Consider the following 24284-nt stretch of genomic DNA (forward strand, 5'->3'; position numbering starts at 1 on the left):
ATTGAAATCACACTTTCTTGACCGTAGTCTGATGAACTTGTATCGACAGTACAAGTAAATAAATAAAGACGAAATATAGGTAATGAGGAGATGTATTCATGTGAAAATGTAAACTAAATTATTTAAATTCAGTTTATATTTACAATTATTTGTCATATTTCATAAATCATCTCATTATTAGTTGGTATCTAGAGTAGAAAATTTTGAGTTCAACTTGAGATTTTGAGGTAATTTTCAATAGTATGTTTTTGTTGTTGATTCCACAGAACCTGAACACATCTGGTTACCAGAGTTTAGATACCTAAGCAGAGACGCCTCAGTATATACAGTTATAAAAAAATATTTGATAAATATAAATCCTTATACACATTTATTACATCTATATATAGATTCATAAATAGTGGTTTTCATTTACCATGGCTGTAGCATTTAGCTATAACGACGTTAAATAAAATCAAACAAACTGAGATTTAAAAATACCTCCAATTTTTCAGCGTAATTAATCACGATCAATTACATTATTACAGCAATTATAACTTGTTTTTCTAATTGATGTTAAATTGTGCAATTTACTGATTCACGCATCAATTTAATATTTAAACCTAACAAGTAATATTACTTACTGCAAATTATTATCAATTACATATTAATTAGTGGCATCCTAATATTTTGAATGTGAAAGTAAGTAATACAGATTAAAAGCTAGTTTTACGAGGTTATTAAATTGACGTGAAATTTAATATGTTGTATGTGTATGTTTTTTGTTATTCATTGAGACATGGAGTCGTACTCATTCACCATTCACCGATGAAGTAAAATATTCATCGGTGAATGGTGATTGAACAAAAATCAAATTCAGTAAGTAAAATAATTAATCTTTACATTCCTAGATTTTTTTGGACATAAAAAGTTTCTTAGGAACGAACATAGATTAATTTGTAAAAGAGCGAAAAGTGAGTTTTGTTTTATTAATTATAGTGTAATAAGATGTTCCATAGATAAAATAATAGAAGGCCGTATAGCGGGTACTAGAGTACTAACATAAAAATGCAAATCTCTGTTACGCTTTCATGATTGAGCGCTATGTTTGGTAGTATGACTTAATAACATACATTTTTCTAAATTAAACTTGCTGAAAATAGTTTTATATATGTATAAAATTTGATAGTATTCTATCGGGGATTTCGCATTCTCGGGCCTCAGCCCGAGAATGCGAAATCAACCCCATAACTTCTTTACCTACCCGAATTAGTTTTAGTGGGTATTTCCCACCCAGTCACATGGTAAATTGGTCAACACATACCCAGGAGCAAGTTATGTGTTAACATTTCCACCTCATATCGCAAAAGGTGTCAATAAATATCGAATTTTTGTTACACCTCTGCCTCTGATTCAGCCACAGCAATCCCTGTTGTTACTGGCCATACATGCTGCAGATGGCATGGCATAAGGGCACTCTCGATTCTATGATAACTCTCATCGCACTGTAGGAAATAGGTTCCCGTATAGTGAGGTGCAGGGCATATCGACAGGTGTTCAACGTTTGTCGCGGCTTCTCAAGGTTGGGCATTTCCTTATTTTAATTTGTAGTGATAATGTAGTATTATAATTTATTTATTTATTTATTCAGAAGATTCACTGCACAATACAGAAATAGATGTATATACATAACATTGTGGGCCAATTACAAATCTTCACAAATAGTTATTTTCTTTTATATGATAAGAAGGTAAACAAAAATAATGCCCAAGAAAATAAAAATCTATCTTTCTAGTTAGTAGATAGATTTTTGCTACATTGAGTATTTAATATAAATAGTATTATTTACTTTAATTGTTCCTTGACATTTTACTGTTTATCATCCAATTACAAAATATCAGAATGGTTTACTTTCAATTCCGCGTATCGCACTGATTTTTGCTTCATGACATTTACGTAATTGTAATTTGTGTTAGTAGGTACTGTTTGTTTGTACGTGATTTTGTCGGGAGCGCGTTAATTTCACCACATAGTTGAAAACGTGTCATTTCTTAATTTTGTTCTAGAATACATTGTCGGGTAAATACGTGTTTAAGTATATATTTTGATTATTTATTATATTATGTGTACGCATAGCATTATATGGTTTTGTATTTTTAAATAACGGTAGAATTGTGGGTAGACATGTCTCTGTCCGTCTTAACGACGATCTATTCTTCTTATTATACTTATAGTTATAGATTGCGTTATTATAAAACGTACAAATTAAGTTTTCTTTTTTTTTTTTTAATTCTCTCTACTTCCCTTCAATTGTGTCCAGATACTTTTTTTTTATATATACTTACGTGTTTCCCTAGATGCCAGCTAGATCATTGATATTATTTTTAACAATATTCATAGGCTTACCCATGAAATCCAACTGCTTGCGAGACGTTCTTTCCTTTTGTTTGCCTCCTTCAGCTATTTTTTTCATAACCGTTCAAGGCACGTTCGTTCGCTCGTGCTTTGTTAACATGTCCTGCAGGTTACGTTGTAGTTTACTTTGATTTGTACTAATTTACTTAAGCGTATAAATAATCAATATAACTGTTCTAAAAGTTAATATTAAAAATATCGGTCTGCAGACAAGGCAAATTTGGCCTGACTCAGGGTTCATGACCTTTGTAGCATCGAGGTAGGTATCAATTTTAAATATGACGTAACGTAAAAAATATTTGTAATTTACTGCCTTCGTGGCTTATAGGATATCCTTCTTAATTCCTAAGATAATATTTATGCAGACGTAATATATATATATATATACAATTCGTCGTAATTTTAACGTAAATATTTACTAGGAAAAGTTCTTGGTAATTATTTTTTAATATGGTTTTGAAATATTTATAAAAGCTGTCGGCTGGGCAAAGAAATGAATAAAGGTTTCTTCGTCACTAACTTTCTTGATTATTTTGATCTCAAAAAGAAACCTTGTAATTTCTAAATAAATAAAATACTTTGATAGTGGATATTAAGAACACTATAAGCTAATCATAAAGCTATATGCATATCATAGTAAAGTAGTTACATCATCGAGTTAATTGAATCTCTAGAAAGTAATTAAAATACATTCAATCAAGTCGCTAAAGCTCCGTCAGACAAGTGACTGAACGAAACGTTTGACGAGTTTCCTAAACTTTCCTAGGCAACACTACTAACCTAACATAACCATTTACAATAAAACAAAACACGATATTTTCAAGCTTTCGGTCAGACAGATAGTTAAACGTTTTCGACGTTGCTTTATTTAAAACCAAATGCAGCATGATTGATCAATATTTAATAAGTTTATTCTACGCTCTTCTTCTATTCTTTCTTTATCTTTGTTTAGAGATTTATTTAACTCTCTGATTTAACTACTTTACTGCGACATGCATGTGATCAAGAAAACGAAATCGATGGTCAACTCAAACAGAGCGTTGCTGACCACCTGCTAGTGAAATGGGAAAGTGGAACAGTAATTAATTTACACTACAACTTTAACCTCATACATGTTTGTAAGGGATTTATTTTAACTATTACGGCATTGTACATCAGATTGAGTACTAATGTTTTAAGTATTGCAGATTTTTAAGTTACTTAGGGTTATCAAATCATAGTTTTTGTTAAATATTGTTTTATGCACCTATATAGTATATAGAATATCTATCTATATATATCTATATAGACACCTATACATATATAGACACCTATATATACAAGGCTTCTTTATGTATATTAACCATTCATATATGTACATTAAGTTAACTTTTATACCATACAGATTATTTCAAAAATACAGCATATTTAAAAGCTTGCAGGTAATTTAAACTAGCCATTAAATTGTAATAAACGTTAGGCCAAGGTAAGGATTCTCAGTATTACAGCATTGCAATATAATTGCTTTAATTAATAAGACTCAATCACTTATTGATCCTTGAAGATTACTTCAACTGGGTTAAAATTACTATAAAGTTAGCAAGGAAAGTTTCAAACCTTCTATAATCTAAAAATGTACTAAAAGTTGGTCTATATTTAATATATCAAAGCATTTCTTACCTTAAAGTGACAAATCCGGTCGACAGGAAAGCACTGGCCGTCACAAATAGTCTTTTCAATGTCACAAGCACTAAACACTAACGGAACAAGCGAGAAAATATCGGACAATCAACCAGTCCGGTTTAACGAGATAAAATTCAAATTAGCGAATCGCGATGCGTGCGCGCATACAACCTACACAGGTGACGGACGCAAGGTGACTGAAAATTGAAACGGTTTAAGCGACGTTGACGGTTGATTTGATTCGAATTGTGCGTTCTTTTTCTGTTACGTTTTTATGGAATTGTGCGCTGTAGTACATTGGTACAACGGATGGATTGGTGTGTAGAAATAATAACAGTTACGACCTTTTGTAATGCGGTCAAGTGGCACCTCGATCGCCTTCACATGCGAGTTTTTTTTGCGGCACAAGTTTGTTTTTTTTAATTTTTGAATGGTGGCTTTACTCGAAGGCTTTGAGCAAAAAATTAAAAAAAACACAACACAAGTTGTTAATAGAATGTTCCAATATTTCAATACATGGTTCATGTTTTGCAATTACCAATATACATTTTTAATATAATACTAGACCTGTTATTCAGTAGTGTACTATAAAACTAATCAGTCACTTCAAAACTTCAAAACTGAGTATTCCAATCGAGAGCTTGCTTGGCAATTTGACTTGGAAGTTGGAGCCATGCGGAGAGTCCACACACTTCCACTTTTGGCGTTTTCTTATATATATTAAGTAACTTTAACTTGTAAAAGATGTTCTCTACGTTTTGAGAAATATAATAATAAGGATGAGGCTTTAATTGCATGATAAAATATTTGCGAACGTGAGACGAGATTGATGGCTTTACTTACGATAGTTCTGCCAAGTATACTATTTTTTTTTTTTTTTAGTATACTATATAGTATGTCAAAACGATGATGTCAGCTGATGACTTCATGAACGCATCGACACACAAACACACAATTGCATTCTACAAGTTTCTTCAGTTCCAGATATGCCCTGAAGGCTTCTGCAGTTTTCTACACAAAAATATTTCGTTATTTTTACGATTTTATATTGCTTCGGAACAGGGCCGCGTTTGCAGCCTGTGTGTGAACCCTATGAAGCGCCTCTTTCGTAAAACGAATCTTCTAGACTAGCTGACCCGGCAAACGTCGTTTTGCCATGTATATAATTTTTTATAAAAATTAGGGGTTGATCATAGAGGGTTGAAATTTAGGGTTGCATGTATTTTTGTATGGTGTATCGTAAAAAAATAAAAACGAAAAATTTTGTCTAAAAAATAAATAAAAATTTTTAGGGGTGGGTCACCCTTAACATTTAGGGGGATGAAAAATAGATGTTGTTCAATTCTCAGACCTACCCAATATGCACACAAAATTTCATGAGAATCGGTCCAGCCGTTTCGGAGGAGTTTAGCCACAAACACCGCGACACGAGAATTTTATATATATGATTACATTTAGGTAAAACTAGTTCACTTGTTTGTTTGTTTACTTGCGTTTTCAGGGAAAGGAACTGACGCAGCTTAGGCATTGTAATAAATTAAAAGCAGAAAAAATTGAAATTGATATTAGCGCCTATTTTACTTATCGCTACTCAACAACAAAGACTTTCAGGCGGCGCCCAGCTTCGAAGGAAACACATAAAATCAGTGATGTGTTTTCTTCTAAGTAGTCAGATGTCATATCAGTTTTCCCTGCGTTGTGCCATTTAAATACTTGAAAATAGTTAAGTGTGGACTTACGTTGTATAGCCGGGTATATGTTATTCGTTGTTGAATATTTCTAATCAAGATAAAATGTTATTAATAAAGCCCTTTAAAACTTTATGAAGATAAAATAAATATTTGTAGCAATTAAATCGGTCGTATGTAAAATCATAAGTTTAACAGCTCCCAAAACATTTTCATTTGCTTCGTTTTTATATATTTTAAATAATATGAAGGGTAATTATTCTTTCAGTACTTATATTTGAAAATCGTTAGCGAAAAATGATGAGTATTCCATCTATTTTGGAGTGTAGATTAACGGCAATTAATGGATTTTGCTAAAAGCCGGATGGCTGAGGTCATCTGTCCACATTCCAACAAAACCAGCCGAGCCAACCTTCGGGTTTTTAAACTTTTACGCACTGGTTTTGTGTTAAAGCCTTAATAAGTTTTCAAATGTTTTGTCATATATATAGTGTCTTGCAATTGAATTTAAAATATTGAATAAATACTAAATTGTGTTTTATTATTATGATGCTGCAAACGCTACGGATGTACAAAAAGAGTAGTTCGAGGAAATCTTCTTTTAGAGCCAAAAAGTCGACCATGTGTGACCAGACCCAGGAGCCTTATCACCTACGACTACGACTTTTATGTAAAGAATAAACCTTACACTGAATATAACACTTATGGGGATGTAAGGATTTCTCTTCAACTATTTTTAAAATGAAAAGCATATTACATTCCATATAATTTTATTTAGACACTTAAAATCTCGACAAAGATAAATACAACACCAATAAGATTTATATATTGACTAGATAAGTTTACAATCTTATACACTTAAACAACAAAATGTATAAATAAATAACATCTAACAAACGTTATATTAGGCGAATCTGAGTACCAAAACCGCAGTATATTATGGTATAAGTATGTTTTTGTAAGTCTCACATCCAAGTCTTCGTCAACCGCTGTCTGCCGTATACTGGGTATCTACTGGATTAGCCAGAAGTACAGCGACGCAAGTGGACATACATAGGCCATACACTCCGAAAGATTCCAATTATATCCCCTAGCAGGCTGTGATTGGAACACGCAAGGAAAGCGGAAGCCGTTCCAAGCAAACCTGCCGTACAGTTGCAGATGGGGCAAAGGGAGAAAGAAAGACTATGAGTGTGGTGAAATACGGGACTGGACCGAACGCAATGGAGACTCACTGTTATATTTACTCGGGTTAAGTCATGTTTTTTTACGTCAATGAATAAATTCAGAGTCTCATTAAATTGTTCGGTTATAGCCTTAGTAAGCGATTTTGTTTTTCATATAATATATTTGCGTTATGTTCTAGGTATAACATTAATAAACTTTTAGGTATATAGGGACCTTTCAAGTATTACTTAAGCACTAGAAGGTGTAGGGGATTTTGATTTTCTTATTTGGTGATTACGTCAACAGTAATTATTTACATTTTTAGACGTATTACCCACACATTGTCTATGTTTGAAAATCAAATGAATTTTCGAGGATTCCTACAAAAAAATATTACGTTTATGTATTTTTTTTTGAGGGCTTAGCTTACTTTTGCTAAAAAAGGCAGAATAAATTGTAGTAAATTTGCTTTTGTAATACTTGAACGGCCCATATAGAACATAATTGGGGAAAGTTTATGAGGATCAAGAGCAAAGAAGTCCCGTCATTTATAAAAAGAAAAAAATATGAATAAGACCGTATACATAAATTTGTGTAATGCGTTAGTAAATACCAGATTAGAATTGTATACGAAATCTGGGAATATTCACAAAAATCGTTTGTAATGTTATAAATTAAAAAATTGTCATTTAGTGGGATCCTTCGCAATAGTAAGGTTTTGTACCACATGACCCTCTTCAATGCGATATTAAATCAAAAGCAAAGTGTAATATATTGTCTACTTGTGATTTTGTATGTTTTATTGTAATACTTATAAAACATTAATAAAGCAGTTTCAGGTCATTTTACGTTATAAGGTTGTCAAATACATAACAAGTAAATAATGACGCAAACATCATAATACCTACCATAATATATCACATGCTAATGTGTACTACAAGAATGCTGCAAAAATGTGATCGAACGATCAAACAATAAAAATGTGTGAAAAGAAATCCATCGTAAAAATTCGACTTAAAGTCCTTTTAAAACTTTTCCATGATTAATTGAATAATATTTTTTTAATTAGTTTAAAGCCGATAGAACATTGATTTTCACAGGTATATACTCTATATAAATTTGTAGGCCAAAGTAGGCCATACTAAACATCGAATACAATACTAATGAGATCTAAAGTCATAAACAGTTCAGGCCTATTTTGTCTTTCTTGTCAAGAACCAGGTCTGCATCGGCACTGCTTTTCCTTTCATGGAGACATGACCACGATATGTCAGCTCGAACTGTTCGTCATAGTTGTCTTCACGCATAAGGTAGCTAGTGGAAAGAAAATCAAGGATTTAATTTGAATATAAATAATTACAATATTTTCAGTTTTTTTTAAATATACCTTATTTTGTAAAATGTAATAATTATCAATAACCTAAAAATGTTTTCATAATAATATTATAATTGGTGGTTCACCTGATGATAAGTAATACCACTTTCAATGAAAGAGGGTTCGGAAGTGTTAGTTATGTCTTTGGAAAGGACAAAGGAGAAGGACGCCCCAAAAATGATGGACAAAAGAAATAGAAGCGGTAGCAGAAGGCGAATGGAGAAAGAAAGCCATCGACAAAGTTAGTTGGAAAAAGCTGCTAAACTTTACCCGTCAGGGGTAACCCCCATAAAGGGTTCCGATCGACGGTAGCTGGGATATAGGATATATAGGATGACATGAATGAATGTATGATATGTAAAGGTTAAAGAACTAAGTTGGCCCAGGCCGGTGACCATAGAATACAGCGACGAAATCCTTAGTTAAAGATGTGAAGACACCTTTTGTTCTATAAAAAAAAATGTGTAATACTTAAAAATATTTTTTACTTGTTAATACTTGAAAACTATACGGAGTTTTATTATTAAATATCATTGTGAAAATGTCACGCGATACGACACTAGAAAAATGGCTTCTAATCAATAGGATTAAAATGCACATATAAGTTTTCGTTATTCGGATTTACTCGTACAAAATAGTCGTAGTTTGAACTTGTAAGACTGTGGTCATTCAATTGATACGAAAAAGTATAGCACGAAAGAGGTTTTATCCATTTTGACAGACCAAATTGAGATGGATTCATTTATGGATTTTTATTTCGACGAAGTATTCATAAATTTGGATAGAGACTGTCTCAACGAGCGATACAAGAGACGGGAACTAGTGCAGTATTTTAATTCTGTGATCACCGGCTGTGCCAAAGGTTACGTTGACAAAATACGAAAATTTAAATACCTTTGTTTTTCTTTGCGTAAATTTTTATTACAATCGTATCTAAAAGGTTAAGGATACATATGATTGCTATTTAATCGTGTCAAGTGCCCAAACTTTTTGCATTGAATGAATTTAACCCAGGTATAATTCCCGGCGAAATTATTGGCTTGCCGTGGGAAGAAAAAGGGAAGGACATATTAAAAAAACCTTAACAAAGGCGGCTATCAAAGACAGATTCAAAACAGCTGTTTCTATTTTTTATACACCAGGAGCAAATGGGCAGTACTAATGTACTACACGCAGAAGTTAAGTGTCGTTATCTCCAAATCAAATGCCAAGTCCATTATATATTGCGTATAGAAGTGATACCGCCCATGATCCCTCAATACCTGGCGATTGCGCTGCCGGGCCTTTACTACTACTACCGATCGTTTTACAGTCAAAACTGTTTACGACATCGTTTGAAACAACATACCGGTTATATTTTCCAAAACCAAAGGTCCCGACATATTAGGCACTTTAACGTTATCGGCTGTTACGACTATCGGTTTTTACGACCAAATATGAGTAGTCCCTTCGATGTCGTTATAACAGATTTTTACTGTATTTCGTTCAAAGCCCACATTACTATTATTATATACTAACATTTGGCTATGTTCTAATTTCAGGACAAAACAAATCCGATAACGCAACATGCAAGAACTTCGTGAATTCGGCTCTTAAATACCACAATAATTGTAAGTCGGACAATGGCGACGTGTGCCTTATGGGAAAGTATCACAATCTTTTATATATTGCCATGAAGTTGGCTTTTGACTGGAGCTTGCAGGATAATGGGGTAATCGCTGCGTTGTTAGATGAGCTGTACGCTTGTGAGCGGACATTTGAAAGGATATTTTTAGGTAAGATACATTTACGTCCAAACCTACCAAAAATATTTGATAGGTTTTAAACATTTTATTTTATTTTCATTCAGTATCTGCCACCAGTAAGATAACAAAAAATACTTGGAGTATCCAACATTTTTGATTGTTATTACTTCCAAATGAATAAGAATAAATGATCTAGCTAGGACGTTTATTCTACATACTTAATTAGTTGGTCATTACATTTGACAGTTTTACTGGCCTAATATCTCTCATAACTTAATTAAAAAAAACTTAGTGGTTGCCTGGAAGAGATCGCTCGAAAGCGATGAGGCCGCCAATTGCCCTACTTTTAATTTAATTTTAATTTATGTTCAATTTCTATATTGTAATATAACGACGCATTAATAAATAAATAAATAATTGATTTCCAGGTGCAATATTTGGTACCTCTGCACCATACTTCTTAGCCGGATGGAAGTCGGACTTCGTAGACCGAGAGGAAAACGTACACGCCCTAGTCTTCTTTTTAGATCACGCGACGAACGCAAATCTAGAATTCAAAGACGAAGAGAAAACTTATCGCTTCATAGACGTTCCCTTGGAGAGCTGTGGCAAAGCTTCACCAGTACGAGTGGTTATACAGATGGGAGCCGCTGAAATTCTGATGATCCTACTCCGATTTGGGGCTAGAATAACCGCGGACCACGTATCGAGTAATCCCATAGAGACAATCCTGGACCGTCTTAAAGAGTATAACCGACAGTATCCCAACGAATTGGTCACTTGTTTGAAGTTGACATTGAGGGCCGTACCACGTTTGACTTTGACAGTTGACAAGAGCGCTTTAAAGCACCTAGAGTTGCCAGACGATTATAATTATCAACGAAGAGTTATGTTGGAAAAGTACGGGGAGATTTTAAAGGATCATTTAGTGCCTAGCTCTCGATGTGGGTTGCAACCGGTTGAGTTAAAGCACTTGTGCCGTTGTCAAATTAGACATGTTCTGTGGGGGAATTTCGAGTTGCCATTTGGGATACAAAATTTGCCGATACCGATGTCTTTGAAGAAGTACTTGGATTTGTGTGAGGATTGAACTTTTTTTTGTTTAAATATATATTACTTTTTTTTTAAATCTTTAATTGAAAGAGTTTGATTATGACGTATTAAAACTTAGATCCTAAGCTACTATTAATATTCTATATATGTAATTAAAAAATAAATAGGTAACGGAATTTTTTAACGCCTGCTGAGGCGGGTAGAGCTATCTATTGTCTGCAAAATTTATTAAATTAAAAACAAATATGAGATGATGATTGGTTGCTAGTGCATATAACATACAGATGTATAATTATGTAAATATTTGAAAAAAAAATGACTTATGTCACGTAACTTTAGTTAATAATTAGACTTAGGGCCTGTTTCACAATGTATGGATAAAGTGCCAAATAGCTATGCAACACATAAATTATTCGAAAGATGAAAGTTCCGAATAAGATACATCGCATTTCATGACAAATAGCGCTATCTGAGAGTCGTGAACCGTAAAAATACTGTTTATCCTACAAATAAATAACAAATACCTTATTTGGAACTTATCCGGACATTGTGAAACAGACCCTAAGAGGCGCAAACCAAATGTCATCATTATCATCGCACACTTGAAGGCAAAATCAGTCCTTTAGCTTTTCCCAACCTCATGATTAACATTCTCGTCTACGATAATGTCTAATAGCATAAGTGTAAAGCTTCAAACAAAGACAAAGTGAACATCTGAACATCAACAATTGCCACCGAAATTAATGCATACCTTGATGAATTTTGTAAGATTGATATTAAAAATAACGCAATTCAAAAGACACATGAAGTTAAAATAAAACTTTAGAATAAAAACCTCAGCACAATTCTAATACCTGTGCGTATCCTCGCTGACATTAATAGTCCCCGGAACTCCAGTGGTCTCGCATCTGCTTGTCAGGTTGACAGTGTTCCCGAAGAGACAGTACCGAGGCATACGATGGCCGATAACTCCCGTCACCACTTCCCCAGAATGGATCCCAATTGTTATTCCCTGAATTTCAAGTAGGATTTCAAGGCTCGTAAAGTAAAGATCTAGACGGCCTATATCGTGTCTTCAGCGGATAAAAGCTATGCTGTTATTTAAGTCACCTTTTCTATCAAATGTGTTTACGATGTGATTATACATGATGATATCATGGGGAGACATGATTTTTTTGTTAAAACGGTGTAACTTATTTATTATTTTAATCAAAGCGGTATTTTAAAAGTTAACTTAAGAAACTTAACTGGTTCATTAACTTAACATTAAGATAAAGAGATGATTCACTCTGAGTCTTAAATAAAACCATCAAAGTGGCTCTTATAAAATATAAATGTTAAATTAATTTTATATAGCAAAGAAAGATTCTGATACAGTAAATATGGCACGAAACGATTTTAAATCTTACCACAGGTTCTCCATCAACAGTGACGGTTTTGGACAAATCCATCATCTCCAGAGCGAGGAGGCAGATGTGCTTGGCGTGGCCTTCTTTGTATTCTGGCAGACCAGATACCGCCATGTACTTGTCACCTACTGTTTCCACCTGGAAAATAAATGAAATAACACGTATAAATCACGTAACTTATGTCAAATTCCAACTTGAACGACATCAATCTATGAAATATCATAGTCGATTATGGCAAGAATTGTTATGACAATTCTATAATATATATTTTTTTATATTACATGGGGCAAACGTGCAGTCTCAGTTGTTACGTGAAGAAGGCTCGCAAGTCCGTTGTCGGCCTTTTAAAAATTGGTACGCAATTTTTTTTTAGCGCTCTAAGTCGAATTGGTTCGAAAATACTGCCTCTATACGATAAAACTCAGCTGCAGGTATTAAAAACGAAAACGTATAATAAGACTAGTCTAGGATTACTTCGAATAACTACCTTACTACTTACTAAATACCTTATAAACGTCGGGATTCCTCTTCGGGTCGGTAAGCACGTCAAACGCCGTGTAGAGATCGTTGAGCATTTTGACAATCTTCATGGCGCCCTTGTGGTCGATGTTCCTGGCGCAGTAGTTGGCGAATCCGACGATACCGCTGAATAGAAGAGTCACAGGGTCGTATCTCCGCGCTGGCACTGGACGCCGGTGACGTAGTTCCGTCGCCACGCTCATGGGTAATACCGAGTAGAGAAGTCTGGATAATAAGGAGAATAATATTTTTTTGGCGGTACAACCCTGAAACGGTCTGAAACTCGTCTATCTCTTCTAAAACAGCAGTAGCAGAGTTCTTTGCCACTCTTTTTTCTGTTTTTTAAAGTTTATTTCTGTTTGTGACTACGATATTTAAAGCACTGCTCGGTCGATGATAATATAAGTAAGACTCGTTTAAATGCATATAAAAATTAAAATAGGTAGAAAGAGATCTTTTTTTTTTTTTTTTTTTTATAGAACAGGGGGCAAACGGGCAGGAGGCTCACCTGATGTTAAGTGATACCGCCGCCCATGGACACCCTCAATGCCAGAGGGCTCGCGAGTGCGTTGCCGGCCTTTTAAGAATTGGTACGCTCTTTTCTTGAAGGACCCTAAGTCGAATTGGTTCGGAAATACTTCAGTTGGCAGCTGGTTCCACAGAGTGGTGGTGCGCGGCAAAAACTGCCTGGAAAAACGCGCAGTTGTGGAACGGCGGACGTCGAGGTGATACGGGTGGAATTTCGTATTCTGCCTCGACGTCCGATGATGAAACTCAGCTGCAGGTATTAATCCGAACAACTCCTCTGAACACTCTCCATGGTAAATGCGGTAGAAGATGCAGAGAGACCCCACATCTCTACGCAACGCCAAAGGATCAAGCCGCTTGGAGAGATTTTGGTCGTCAACGATTCGAACCGCTCTTCGTTGAATACGGTCAAGTGGAAGAAGCTGGTACTGGGGAGCACCCGCCCAAAGGTGGGAACAGTACTCCATGTGGGGCCGAATTTGAGCTTTATATAGTTGCAAGCGGTGGCCCGGAGTGAAGTACCGTCTCGCCCTGCTGAGCACACCAAGCTTTTTGGAGGCTAATTTTGCCTTTCCCTCCAAGTGACCGCGAAACTGAACGTCGTTCGATATGTCAACGCCAAGTATTCCAATGCTGGCTGTGGCTTTAAGGAGAGTGTTTTCGAAAAGAGGAGTAGCGACAAAGGGTGTTTTTTTAGCGGAAAACGCGCAAACTTGTGTCTTTTTGGGGTTAAATTGGACTAGGTTTAGTCTGCCCCAGTCAGAGACTCCACATAGTAGGGTTTCTACTTCAGACACAAGTTTGTTCCGGTACTCATCGACATCTGCCCGAGAAATACTTGCCCGGCCAGTGTAAAGAGTGTCCCCAGTGCTGTCATCCGCATAGCAGTGAATGTTGCTAAGTTGCAACATATCATTGATATGCAGAAGAAACAGGGTCGGGGATAAAACACAGCCTTGTGGGACCCCAGCGTTCACGGGTTTAAGGTCGGAACATGCTCCGTCGATGACGACCTTGATGCTCCGATCGGCCAGAAAGCTGGAGATCCAATCGCATAATTTCTCGGGAAGCCCGTAGGCTGGAAGCTTCGAGAGCAGTGCTCTGTGCCACACCCGATCGAAGGCTTTCGCTATGTCCAAACTAACCGCTAGAGCCTCCCCCTTGGACTCAATTGCCTCCGCCCATCTATGCGTAAGGTATACAAGAAGGTCACCAGCCGAACGACCACGACGAAAGCCGTACTGAGAGTCACTTATCAGCTGGTGGCCCTCCAGATACTCCAGGAGCTGGCAATTAATAATGGATTCCATTATTTTGGAGAACAAGGAGGTTATCGCTATTGGGCGATAGTTGGACGGATCGGAGCGATCGCCTTTTTTAGGGATCGGATGTATCGATGCGATTTTCCAGCACTCCGGGACAGTGCCAAGCGAGTACAGGTACCGGAAAAGGCGCGTTAAGACCGGAGCCAACTCAGGAGCACAAGTACGCAGCACAATTGGAGGAATACCATCCGGCCCGCTCGACTTATGTATGTCCAAGGAAGATAATGCTTTACGGACAGCACGTTGCCGGAATGTAACTTCCGGCATCGAAGAATCACACCGTGAAATGCTCGGTGGTGATCTCCCTTGGTCATCCAAAGTCGAGTTGGACGCGAAGAGACAGCCTAAAAGGTCGGCCTTCTCCTTCGCAGTGTGGGCCAGCGAGTCATCCTCCCTGTGCAATGGTGGAATGGAAGGCTGACAAAAATTCCCTTGGACAGCTTTGGCTAGAGACCAGAAGGCTCGAGTCCCCGAAGGGAGTTGGGCCAATCTCTCGCCAAATCTGGCAATGTGCTCTGACTTTGCTTTAGTGATTTCCCGTTTGAAGGACCTGGAGGCTGAGTTATATGCTTTTTTGAGTTCGCTGGTATTAGCATCACGAGATTTCGCCGCTTCTGCCCATGCCTTAAAGCATTCTCGCTTTCGACGCGAGGCTGTCTTGCAAGAACGCTTAAACCAGGGCTGAGACTTGCCACCGATCGGCACCGCAGAAAAAGGAATAAAGAGTTCCATTCCCTGCAGAACCACTTCGGCGACAGAGGCAGCGACGGAATCTGGAGCTTCAGACGAAAAGCAAATAGGCCCCCAAGGGTAGGACGCAAAGAAAGACCGCATCCCGTCCCAATCTGCTGACTTGTAGTGCCAAATACGGCGAAAACCCAAAAAGCGCGACCGCGAAGGGCGCGTAGATGGCACAGTACTCCGGACCACACAATGATCCGATGAACCCAATGGCGGGTCAACGGAGACTTGATAGTTCTCCGGATGCGAAGTCAGCAGAAGGTCCAACAAAGAGGGTTTATGACCGTCCACATCTGGTATTCGCGTAATCGCAGGGACCATTTGTGTCAGGTCGTAGGCTAAAGCAAAGTCGTGAAAGGATCTTCCCGCGTGATCGGTGGTTTCAGAGCCGAGCCAATCGGCATGGTGGGCGTTAAAATCGCCAAGTATCACGATTTCGGCGGTAGGAACCCTTTCAAGCAGGGAATCTGTAGCCATTTGGATGTGCTCGATGAGTCGGTCAGTTTCGTCATTTCCGCTATGGGACCTATACAGGCACGCATAGAATCGCGGATGGTCATCGCAGTCTATGCGGAGCCAGAGGTTAGATAGGTCCCTTCCTTCAAGCGTCCCAAGGCGACGAGAACAGATATCCTCTCTGACGTACACGCAAACTCCCGCCCGCGGCACAAATGAATGTTCCAATTTGTACCCCGGGTAGGAGAGGTAAGAAGTATCAGCCGGGGAGGATATCTGAGTCTCAGTGAGGAAGAATAAGGCCGGCTTCGCAGATTCAAGGTGAAAGTGAACCGCGTTTAGGTTTGAGTTGAGCCCCCTAACATTGGTGAAGTCCACTGTGAGCGTGGAAGGGGTTGCCTTCGGCGAATTCTTCCGTTTGCCACGAGATCGAAACCTAAAACTAGAACTGGATGTTTTGTTTAGAGCGCAGTTTTTGCCCACCCCAGAATACGAAGGGCAGCCTGTGCATCCACCACCGGATACTGATTGTTCCGATGATGGACGCCCAGAGGGGGATTCTCCACGTGTGGTACCCCCCTGGGGTAATCTTTCTTTAAACTGCACCGTCATACTCTGGGGAAGGGGGGGGGGGGATGGGCTCCCGGGAGTCTCACTCACCGAACGAAACGCGAGTACAATAAGATAAACCTATTGCATCACTTCACGCCGGTTTTCTGTGAGACAGTGGTACTGCCCCGGTCGTGCCTGCCCATTTGGCTGAAGCCCGAAAGCAACAGCATGGCACTCCCACTAGGAAGGGGGTTGACTGATTGCACTGGTGAAATAACCTCTTTCACAGGTCATTTCACCAGTGGGCGATGGGGTCGTCAGGTCCCTACGCCTAAAAAATTTCATACAAAATGGTCGCTCGGTATGAGTTGCAAGCGTCGTAGGCTAATTTTGCATGGTTTTTCCATTTCATTCCCTGACAGGTGCAAAACTCTATGAAATATTAAAACAAAAAACGGGACCGTTTTGGGCCCGGGCCTCAGATTTGTCTGTTTCATGATGATTTGTCAAGATGATCAGCCTCCTGTGCCTGATGCACGCAGTCGATTTTTTGGGTCTAAGGCACCGTGCCTTAGACCCAAAAATTCCTTACGATGTTTTCCTTTACCGTTTGAGCGAATGTTTAATATGCACATACAAAGAAAATCCTTTGGTATCCAGCCGGGGATCTAACCTACGACCTCAGAGATAAGAGTCGCACGCTGAAACCACTAGCCTCTAAATGGATTATTAACGTATAATAAATAATATACCTATCAGTCTTCTGCTTCTCAGCCTCCAGTTCCCTATATGTGTGCTGAAGTTTGTCCGTGAGAACCTCCAAATTCTGAGTGAGCTTGTAGTCAGCCTCGAACTGCTCGGACATCAGCACCAAGTCTCTTGTGGCGTCGTGGAGAGGTATGTCGGAGATGCAGAGGCCCCGACTAGAATTTTATATTTAATTATAAATTTTCATTTTTTATTTCATCACAAATAGATTACGGCAGAAAGAAATATAATAGAAATTAATATAAACGTAATCGAGGATTATTAAGGATTTATGTATTACTAGCTGCACTCTCTCCTCGCTGTAGCACATTGTGACACGATTATACAAAAGTTGTTATTTAAGTGGATATTTAATTGAGATTGTATAAAAATCACAATTCGATGCAAATTTTTTTTGTAAATAAAGAATGGAATCGGAAACGAATATTCTTTTTCATATGACTGCGCTATTACTATTGCGGTTGTCAGCGATATTTCCCTCACTTCCGGTAGGTGGCGCGGTCACTGGTTCACCAGATCGTAAAAAACCGGTTTTTTGCAGTCGTGGATATGTGACTGATGCAAAAAATAGATTTTTTGCAAAAAAAAAATTTATAGATATTTTTTGCAATAGAATATATACTTTTTGCATCAGGTTCACCTCAATCGATGCAGAACTCGGAGTTTTTGAAGCGTACAAAAATACAAAACATTTTTATATATACAGATATGAGAGTCAGCCCAACTATGATAAAAAGAGCTGAGCTGACGAAGGCGAATCATCAAACCAATTACCGTGTCAGATCATCAAGATTGGTGACACTGGGGTAGCATTGGAAGACAACCACATCAGTTTCAGGGATGTATAACATTTGGCCCTGGAATATAGAAAAAAAATATCTCGATATCTTTGGTCTCTTGAAACACGTGCAAATATCAATAAAAGGTAAAATCTGATTTTCGATAATTTATCACTTAGAAAGAAATCACATTTGTTTGTAAGCTGACAGAAAATTTATTTTAACTCTTGATAATTTAGATTTTTAATGTTTCCTATTTTCTACACTAAGAACTACCTTCAATCTTAAAGAAGCGATGTCCTCATGATGATCACTGACGCTCATTTCCTCAGGCTTCGTCTTCAGAACATAAACTGTGTTGATGTGAGCCAACACATTAGCGAATGTCATCTCGAGGTGAGGTCGTACCTGAAACGGAAAACCTTTTAATTTTAATTTTGGTGGCCACTCGATGCGGCAACAATTATTTCGAGCTATAGGGTGCCACACGGGCGTTGCGGTGTGGCAATATATTTTGTGGAAGAGGAAATTTGAGTCTTATTAGTCAAAAATTTCATGTCTGTGCTAAGCCCCGTCATACCGTTAGTAATAAAATTTTACCTAATTAAGCTAGCTGCTACTTTAATAATATTAATAATATATTAAATTCTCATGTCACGGTAATTTCACTCCTTCGAAATGGTTCGACCGATTTTCGTGAAATTTTGTTTAGGTCGGCGAATTGTAAAACATTTATTATTCATCCCCCTTAAATGTTATCCATCCCTAAGTTTTATTATTAAGACTATTTCTTTGTATTCCTTTTTTATAACGACTACCCCCTACGACCAACCCCTATTCTTTTATTTGTTAATCAAAACCTTATGACTGGAACTCTGCGAGTTATATAGAAAAAAATTCACAGAAGACCCTAAAAAGTTTTCATTCTGATAAACCAAACAGTCTCTGGGGTAGCAAAGCAAAAATATATTCCATGTATAAACACAAAAGATAGACTAAGTAAATTCATATAAAGGAGAAACGAAGTTCGCGGGGAGAGTTATAGTTATATATTATATTGAGTACAAATAGTTGATATTATGTGATATTAAACTGAGAAACAATGTACTTATAATTGTCTGATCTATGATCACTGAATTATTCTTTGTTATGTGTCCAAACCCAAACGCCAATAATAGAAAATTATATAATTTAAACAGTACCGTCTCCAAAACATCGGTGATCTTGCAGCCGGGTTTATTCAGTCTCGGCAAGAGCCGAGTGACGGAGCGACCTGCTTGGACTATGTTCAGCTCCCGATCGAACATCAGGTGGAATGGAAACACGCGGCAGAATGTCGCTGGACTGACTTTCGGTTCTGGAATTGGAATTTTGTTTGAAGGCTTAAAACTAAGCTTTTTCTCTACACTGAAAGTACATCTGAAATTAATCCATTTAAAAATCGGTTTACTGTTTGTTACGATTCTTGGAATGATCACCTCGAAATCATCAGCCAATCAGATGTTAGCACGTATCTCTAAACACTCTGATTGGCCCATGTAACAACAAAAGTGGCTTTTAGTTCTGGGCTTCAGATTTGTATGTATCTGTTTCATGATCCTGTTTTTCTAATGGAGGTGATCAGCTCCTTGTATCACACGTCCACTTTATGGGTTTTTTATGTAACAGGAGGCAGACGGGCAGGGGGCTCACCTGATGTTAAGTGACTCCACCGCATTTTGATTTTTGATTTGTGATACGGATGGTATTTCGTATGCTGCCTTGACGTCCGATGATGAAACTCAGCTGCAAGTATTAGTCTGAACAACTCCTATGAACACGGGTTAAGATTTGTCGGTTTCCTTGCGGTTTTCCTTCACCGTTCGCGAGTGTTAAACCGGACACACACAGAACATCCATTCGTGCATAGCCAGACCAGAACCAGGTTCGAACCAGAACCGCAGAAATGAAGGTTGCACGCTGAAGCCTCTAGTTACTCTTTTACCTTGATTTCTGTACCCACATTTTTTTTATAGAACAGGGGCAAACGGGCAGGAGGCTCACCTGTTGTTAAGTGATACCGCCGCCCATGGACACTCGATTGCTTGAGTGGAATTTCGTATTCTGCCTCGACATCCGATGATGAAACTCAGCTGCAGGTATTATTATTAATCCGAACAACTCCTCTGAACTCTCCAGAGTGACCCCACATCTCTACTTATCTAATTATCGCTAACATATAAACTTATTTGCTTCCTTTACTAATTTTAACGGTAACTTAAATTTTATGTAAATAGAACCTTTTGACAAAGTCCGTATCTCTGTCATCTCGGGCGCGGTTCCTCTCCCAGTAGAAGTCTCAGTGATGAGGTACTGGACATGGTCGCACTCCTCTTTCGTCTTCAGGATTTCTACCTGCACTTCTGTGTTATGCAGCTTGCTTGTTACTGTCTGAAAATGTCGGATATTCTACATGTCTAAACTGTTAGAGTGATAACATAGAATTCAAAAGTCTGTAAATTTATCTTTAAGTGCTATTTGTCAAATCGAGAGAGTACGGTTGAGAAGAATTAGCTTGATCAATATAGAAACATATATAATGATAGAAGTATAATGACGTTCAGGAGTGATTGCATAGATATAGAGATGATTGGAAATTCGCACTTTATATGTAGTGTGAATTGCCGATATTGCAGTACAAAATTTGACCGGCGTAAAATTGAATACAACAAAAAGTATTGTTTTCAGGAATACAATTCGTGTTCTTGTGTTTTATCACGGTTTCGTGGTATACATAAAACTAGTGTGAAAGTATTATGTATATTCGAATGCTGTTTTTTAAATTTACAAAGTATATTCAGATTCATTTATCATGAAAAAAACAAAATTAGTTATATAAAAATAGGCATATAAAAGTCATATTTATTAGCATATTATCACAATAAAAATAATAATAAATAAGTATTTTATACTTGTTGTCAAAACTACTATGTACTACATGCATATGCTACGGCACTTTGGCTTTTAAAATTCAATGATCTTCCCCTTAAAACCATTACACGGCAGTAATCTATAAATTCTAAGAAGGTTAATGTCATCTGTATTCTAGTGTATTGGTGATAGCTGACCTGGCAAACATCGTTTTGCCATGTACTTATATTATTTATAAGTACATGGCAAAATGTAGATATTTATAAGATCTACAATTACTTACAACATTTTATGGTTCTATCTTTAATAGTTTAGGCAGGGTACGCAAAATAAGTAACTTTTTTTGGTTGATTTTTTACACCTTGTGTCCGAAAAACCCTAATATCTTACGGAACCCTATTTTTGTTCAAAATTAATTTAGCCTATATTACTCGTGGCTATATGTGGAGATAATGTAGCTTTCGAATGGTGAAAGAATTTTTAAAATCGGTCCAGTAGTTTATGAGCCTATTCATTACAATCAAACAAACAAAGTTTTTCTCTTTATAATATTAGTATAGATTATATGTTCTGTCTTGTTCTAGATGGAATTTTTTTTCCATTACCTTAACAATACCAATCACGATGTGCTCTAGTCCTGGCCTGTCGGAATAGTAATGGAGGACCAAAGCGCCATCTTCCGGCCGCTCCGTACAACGGAAGGAGGGCGCGCGCATTCCCGGGTATAGGGTACCCAAGTGGTCATGCAGACCGTCTAGATTCTAATAAATACAATTTAAAGCTTATTTAAAATAAAACAGTTTCCGTTTTGACTGATGTACTCATGTCTCTTTTCTTCAAAGCATAAACACAATTTAACAGAAAAGGACAAAACAGTGCTATAGTCAAAAGAGAAAAGTCTAATTTAAAAAAAATATCAGCCTTGAATAAGGAGGTTATTCTTTATTTTTATCACAATAAAATAGCTTTTATAATAAGTGAAAAACTATTGATCTAACAGAGACGACTGAAGATTAGTATTTTAATTAGATTATCGGTTTCAACCAAACCTTACTACCCTTTTAAATTGAACACATAGCAAACGGGCAGGCTGTGTGTTCAAAACCCATCACAAATTCTGCAAGAAGAGTCGCTAGTGCATCGCCGGCCTTTTAGGAATTGGTTCACTCTTAGCACTCTTAGCCGAATAATAAATAGTTCAGATAGCAATTTTGGTAGTAGAAAAATGTCTTAAAAATGCTCAGTTGTGGAACCATCTAATATACACCCATGAATTGTGGACTAAGTTTCCGAACTTTGGTGCATTGTGCGTTAAGACCTGGCTAATTAAGTCATGCTAAAACCTTCCAGAAGCTCGGAAGTTTCCTGGGAAGTAGGGCTCAATAATATAGCAACATATAATTGAATTACCTGTAAGAAATCGCGAGGTGTAGCTCCAAGGACTTGAAGAATCTTGTCATAGCCAGAATCTTGACAGAACTCAAAGAATGTCATTCCAAAAAGCTCAAGTATTTCGTTCGCTGGTGTCTCTGTGAATGATAATCATTGTATTGTTTCATGTATCCATAGAACTAAAACATACATTTATAAATCTAAGTAACTATATTTGTTTGTTTCTCTTTGCCCCTTATTATTTTCCTGAAATTTTAATGTATAGGCAAAGCGATTGTGCTTTTGTTGATATCGAATTAAGAAGTAGGGAGGTAGTCGATTAATTTTCAATGAATGTCGCAGTAAAGAAGTAGTAAAAAGGTTTTTACGCTGCTTTCTTCAAATCAAAATTCTAGCGACTTGATTGAATATCGATCTTTGTATTACTGTCTAGAGATTCAATTAACTGTTTTATTTAACTACTTTACTGCGACATAAATATAAAGAATATGTAAATGTGTGAGTGTAAACTTTAGGGGAGTGGACTCTAAAAAAATATTGAATTTTTTTATCTTTATGTCATTATAAGCTGTGAACAAACATTATCTGTTGTTGACGAAACATCGTAACCTAATTAAAATAAAATTAATCTTACGCAATACTTCAACGGCAGCTGTAATGAGATTGTATGTGATTTCATCATCATATATCTGCCGAACAAGGAATGAGCCTTCCATCGCCACCTCAGCCTTTTTCCTGAAAATTACAGATAGAAGTCAGAGACACTTTGTTTAAAAAGTAGGAAATACTTCATATTAACGACAATAATCCGGTTAAATCAAAACTCATTTCAACTCAAGTAAAACATTTAAGGAAAAATCCTATAAATAAAAAATCAAATTGTAAAATTATTATAAATAAGCGATAATAAAGCACAAAATGCAGCTTTCAACCACTTAACATTTCTTAAGAATTCGAATTTCGAATACGTACGAATTAATAATAATTTCGAATATAATAAAACAAAATAACTAACTGAACATTTACAAAAATTCTTACTTGATTTTCTCCCATATTTCCACTCCATAAGCTTTCATCACCAATAACTCCAACGCATAGTTAACAAACCCGTACTGGAATAAAAATGTTATAAAAATCTAACATTAGGGTACCAAAAATAGAATTTTAAAAAAATCATCTTACCATTTCGCGGCTTTAAAGTTACTGAAACAAAGAAAATTATATTAACGCCATCTGTTTGTAACATTCTACACTTGTCAAGCATCAATTGTTAACTGAAAAGTTTATTGTAGTTATTAATAGAGGGCAGTATAAAAAATAATTCTTTTACGTATTACTGTTATGAATATTTGCTATTCTTCACATAAGATTTAACTATGTTTCTTGAGTAATAATTATCAGAACATTATTTATTACTTAAGTTAGAAGAATGACAACGGGTCCAAATATGTTCCACAAAATACAAACCGTGCCGAAACCTTTGAAAGATTTTGAAAAAAAGACACAAAATTTATATAACCAACCTTATACAAAGTGTATTTATATTATATAATATACCTTATTTAAAGTAATATTATACTTTAAAAACAAAATCTAATCGTTATTGTCACATTTTTGCATTTGTTACGACAAACGGTGCATTGTTTTAAACAAAAGCACTATTTATAACATATTACGTTACTTACCTCGGATTAAGTTACTTAATTATGTGCGAAAACACTTTAAATTCACCAAGAACAGCTTTATGAAGCCATATAGCTGGTTTATTCGTAATATTTTGTTTGTTTAGGCCGACGGAGAACTTACGTAAACCGATCGCGC

General features: G+C 36.7%; 3 protein-coding genes across 4 annotated transcripts in view; 1 reads left to right on the forward strand and 2 right to left on the reverse strand.

The window, feature by feature from the left end:
• LOC111000177 (glutaredoxin domain-containing cysteine-rich protein CG31559) overlaps positions 1–4240 on the reverse strand; it is a 49768-nt gene extending 45528 nt beyond the window's left edge. For both annotated transcript variants that reach the window (XM_045628633.1, XM_045628632.1), the window contains exon 1: positions 4054–4240. The gene's annotated coding sequence lies outside the window, so the exon portion shown is untranslated. The remainder of the gene's footprint in view (positions 1–4053) is intronic.
• Positions 4241–7115: 2875 nt separating this feature from the next.
• Positions 7116–24284, reverse strand: LOC110997360 (guanylate cyclase soluble subunit beta-1). The gene is made up of 15 exons (XM_022265497.2): positions 24149–24284; positions 23646–23666; positions 23502–23575; positions 23098–23198; positions 22482–22600; positions 21677–21832; positions 20441–20591; positions 19364–19518; positions 18438–18569; positions 18157–18239; positions 17367–17537; positions 13000–13237; positions 12494–12631; positions 11939–12096; positions 7116–8225 (listed from the first exon to the last, which is right to left on the reverse strand). The coding sequence occupies exons 2-15, from the start codon at positions 23646–23648 to the stop codon at positions 8105–8107; spliced, it is 1800 nt and encodes a 599-aa protein (XP_022121189.2). The 5' UTR covers positions 23649–23666; positions 24149–24284; the 3' UTR covers positions 7116–8104.
• Positions 8908–11121, forward strand: LOC110997368. Its single transcript, XM_022265506.2, has 3 exons — positions 8908–9148; positions 9828–10061; positions 10460–11121. The coding sequence occupies exons 1-3, from the start codon at positions 9019–9021 to the stop codon at positions 11119–11121; spliced, it is 1026 nt and encodes a 341-aa protein (XP_022121198.2). The 5' UTR covers positions 8908–9018.

The sequence above is a fragment of the Pieris rapae genome, chromosome 6 (assembly GCF_905147795.1).
Source record: "Pieris rapae chromosome 6, ilPieRapa1.1, whole genome shotgun sequence".
In the NCBI taxonomy this organism is placed as follows: domain Eukaryota; kingdom Metazoa; phylum Arthropoda; class Insecta; order Lepidoptera; family Pieridae; genus Pieris; species Pieris rapae.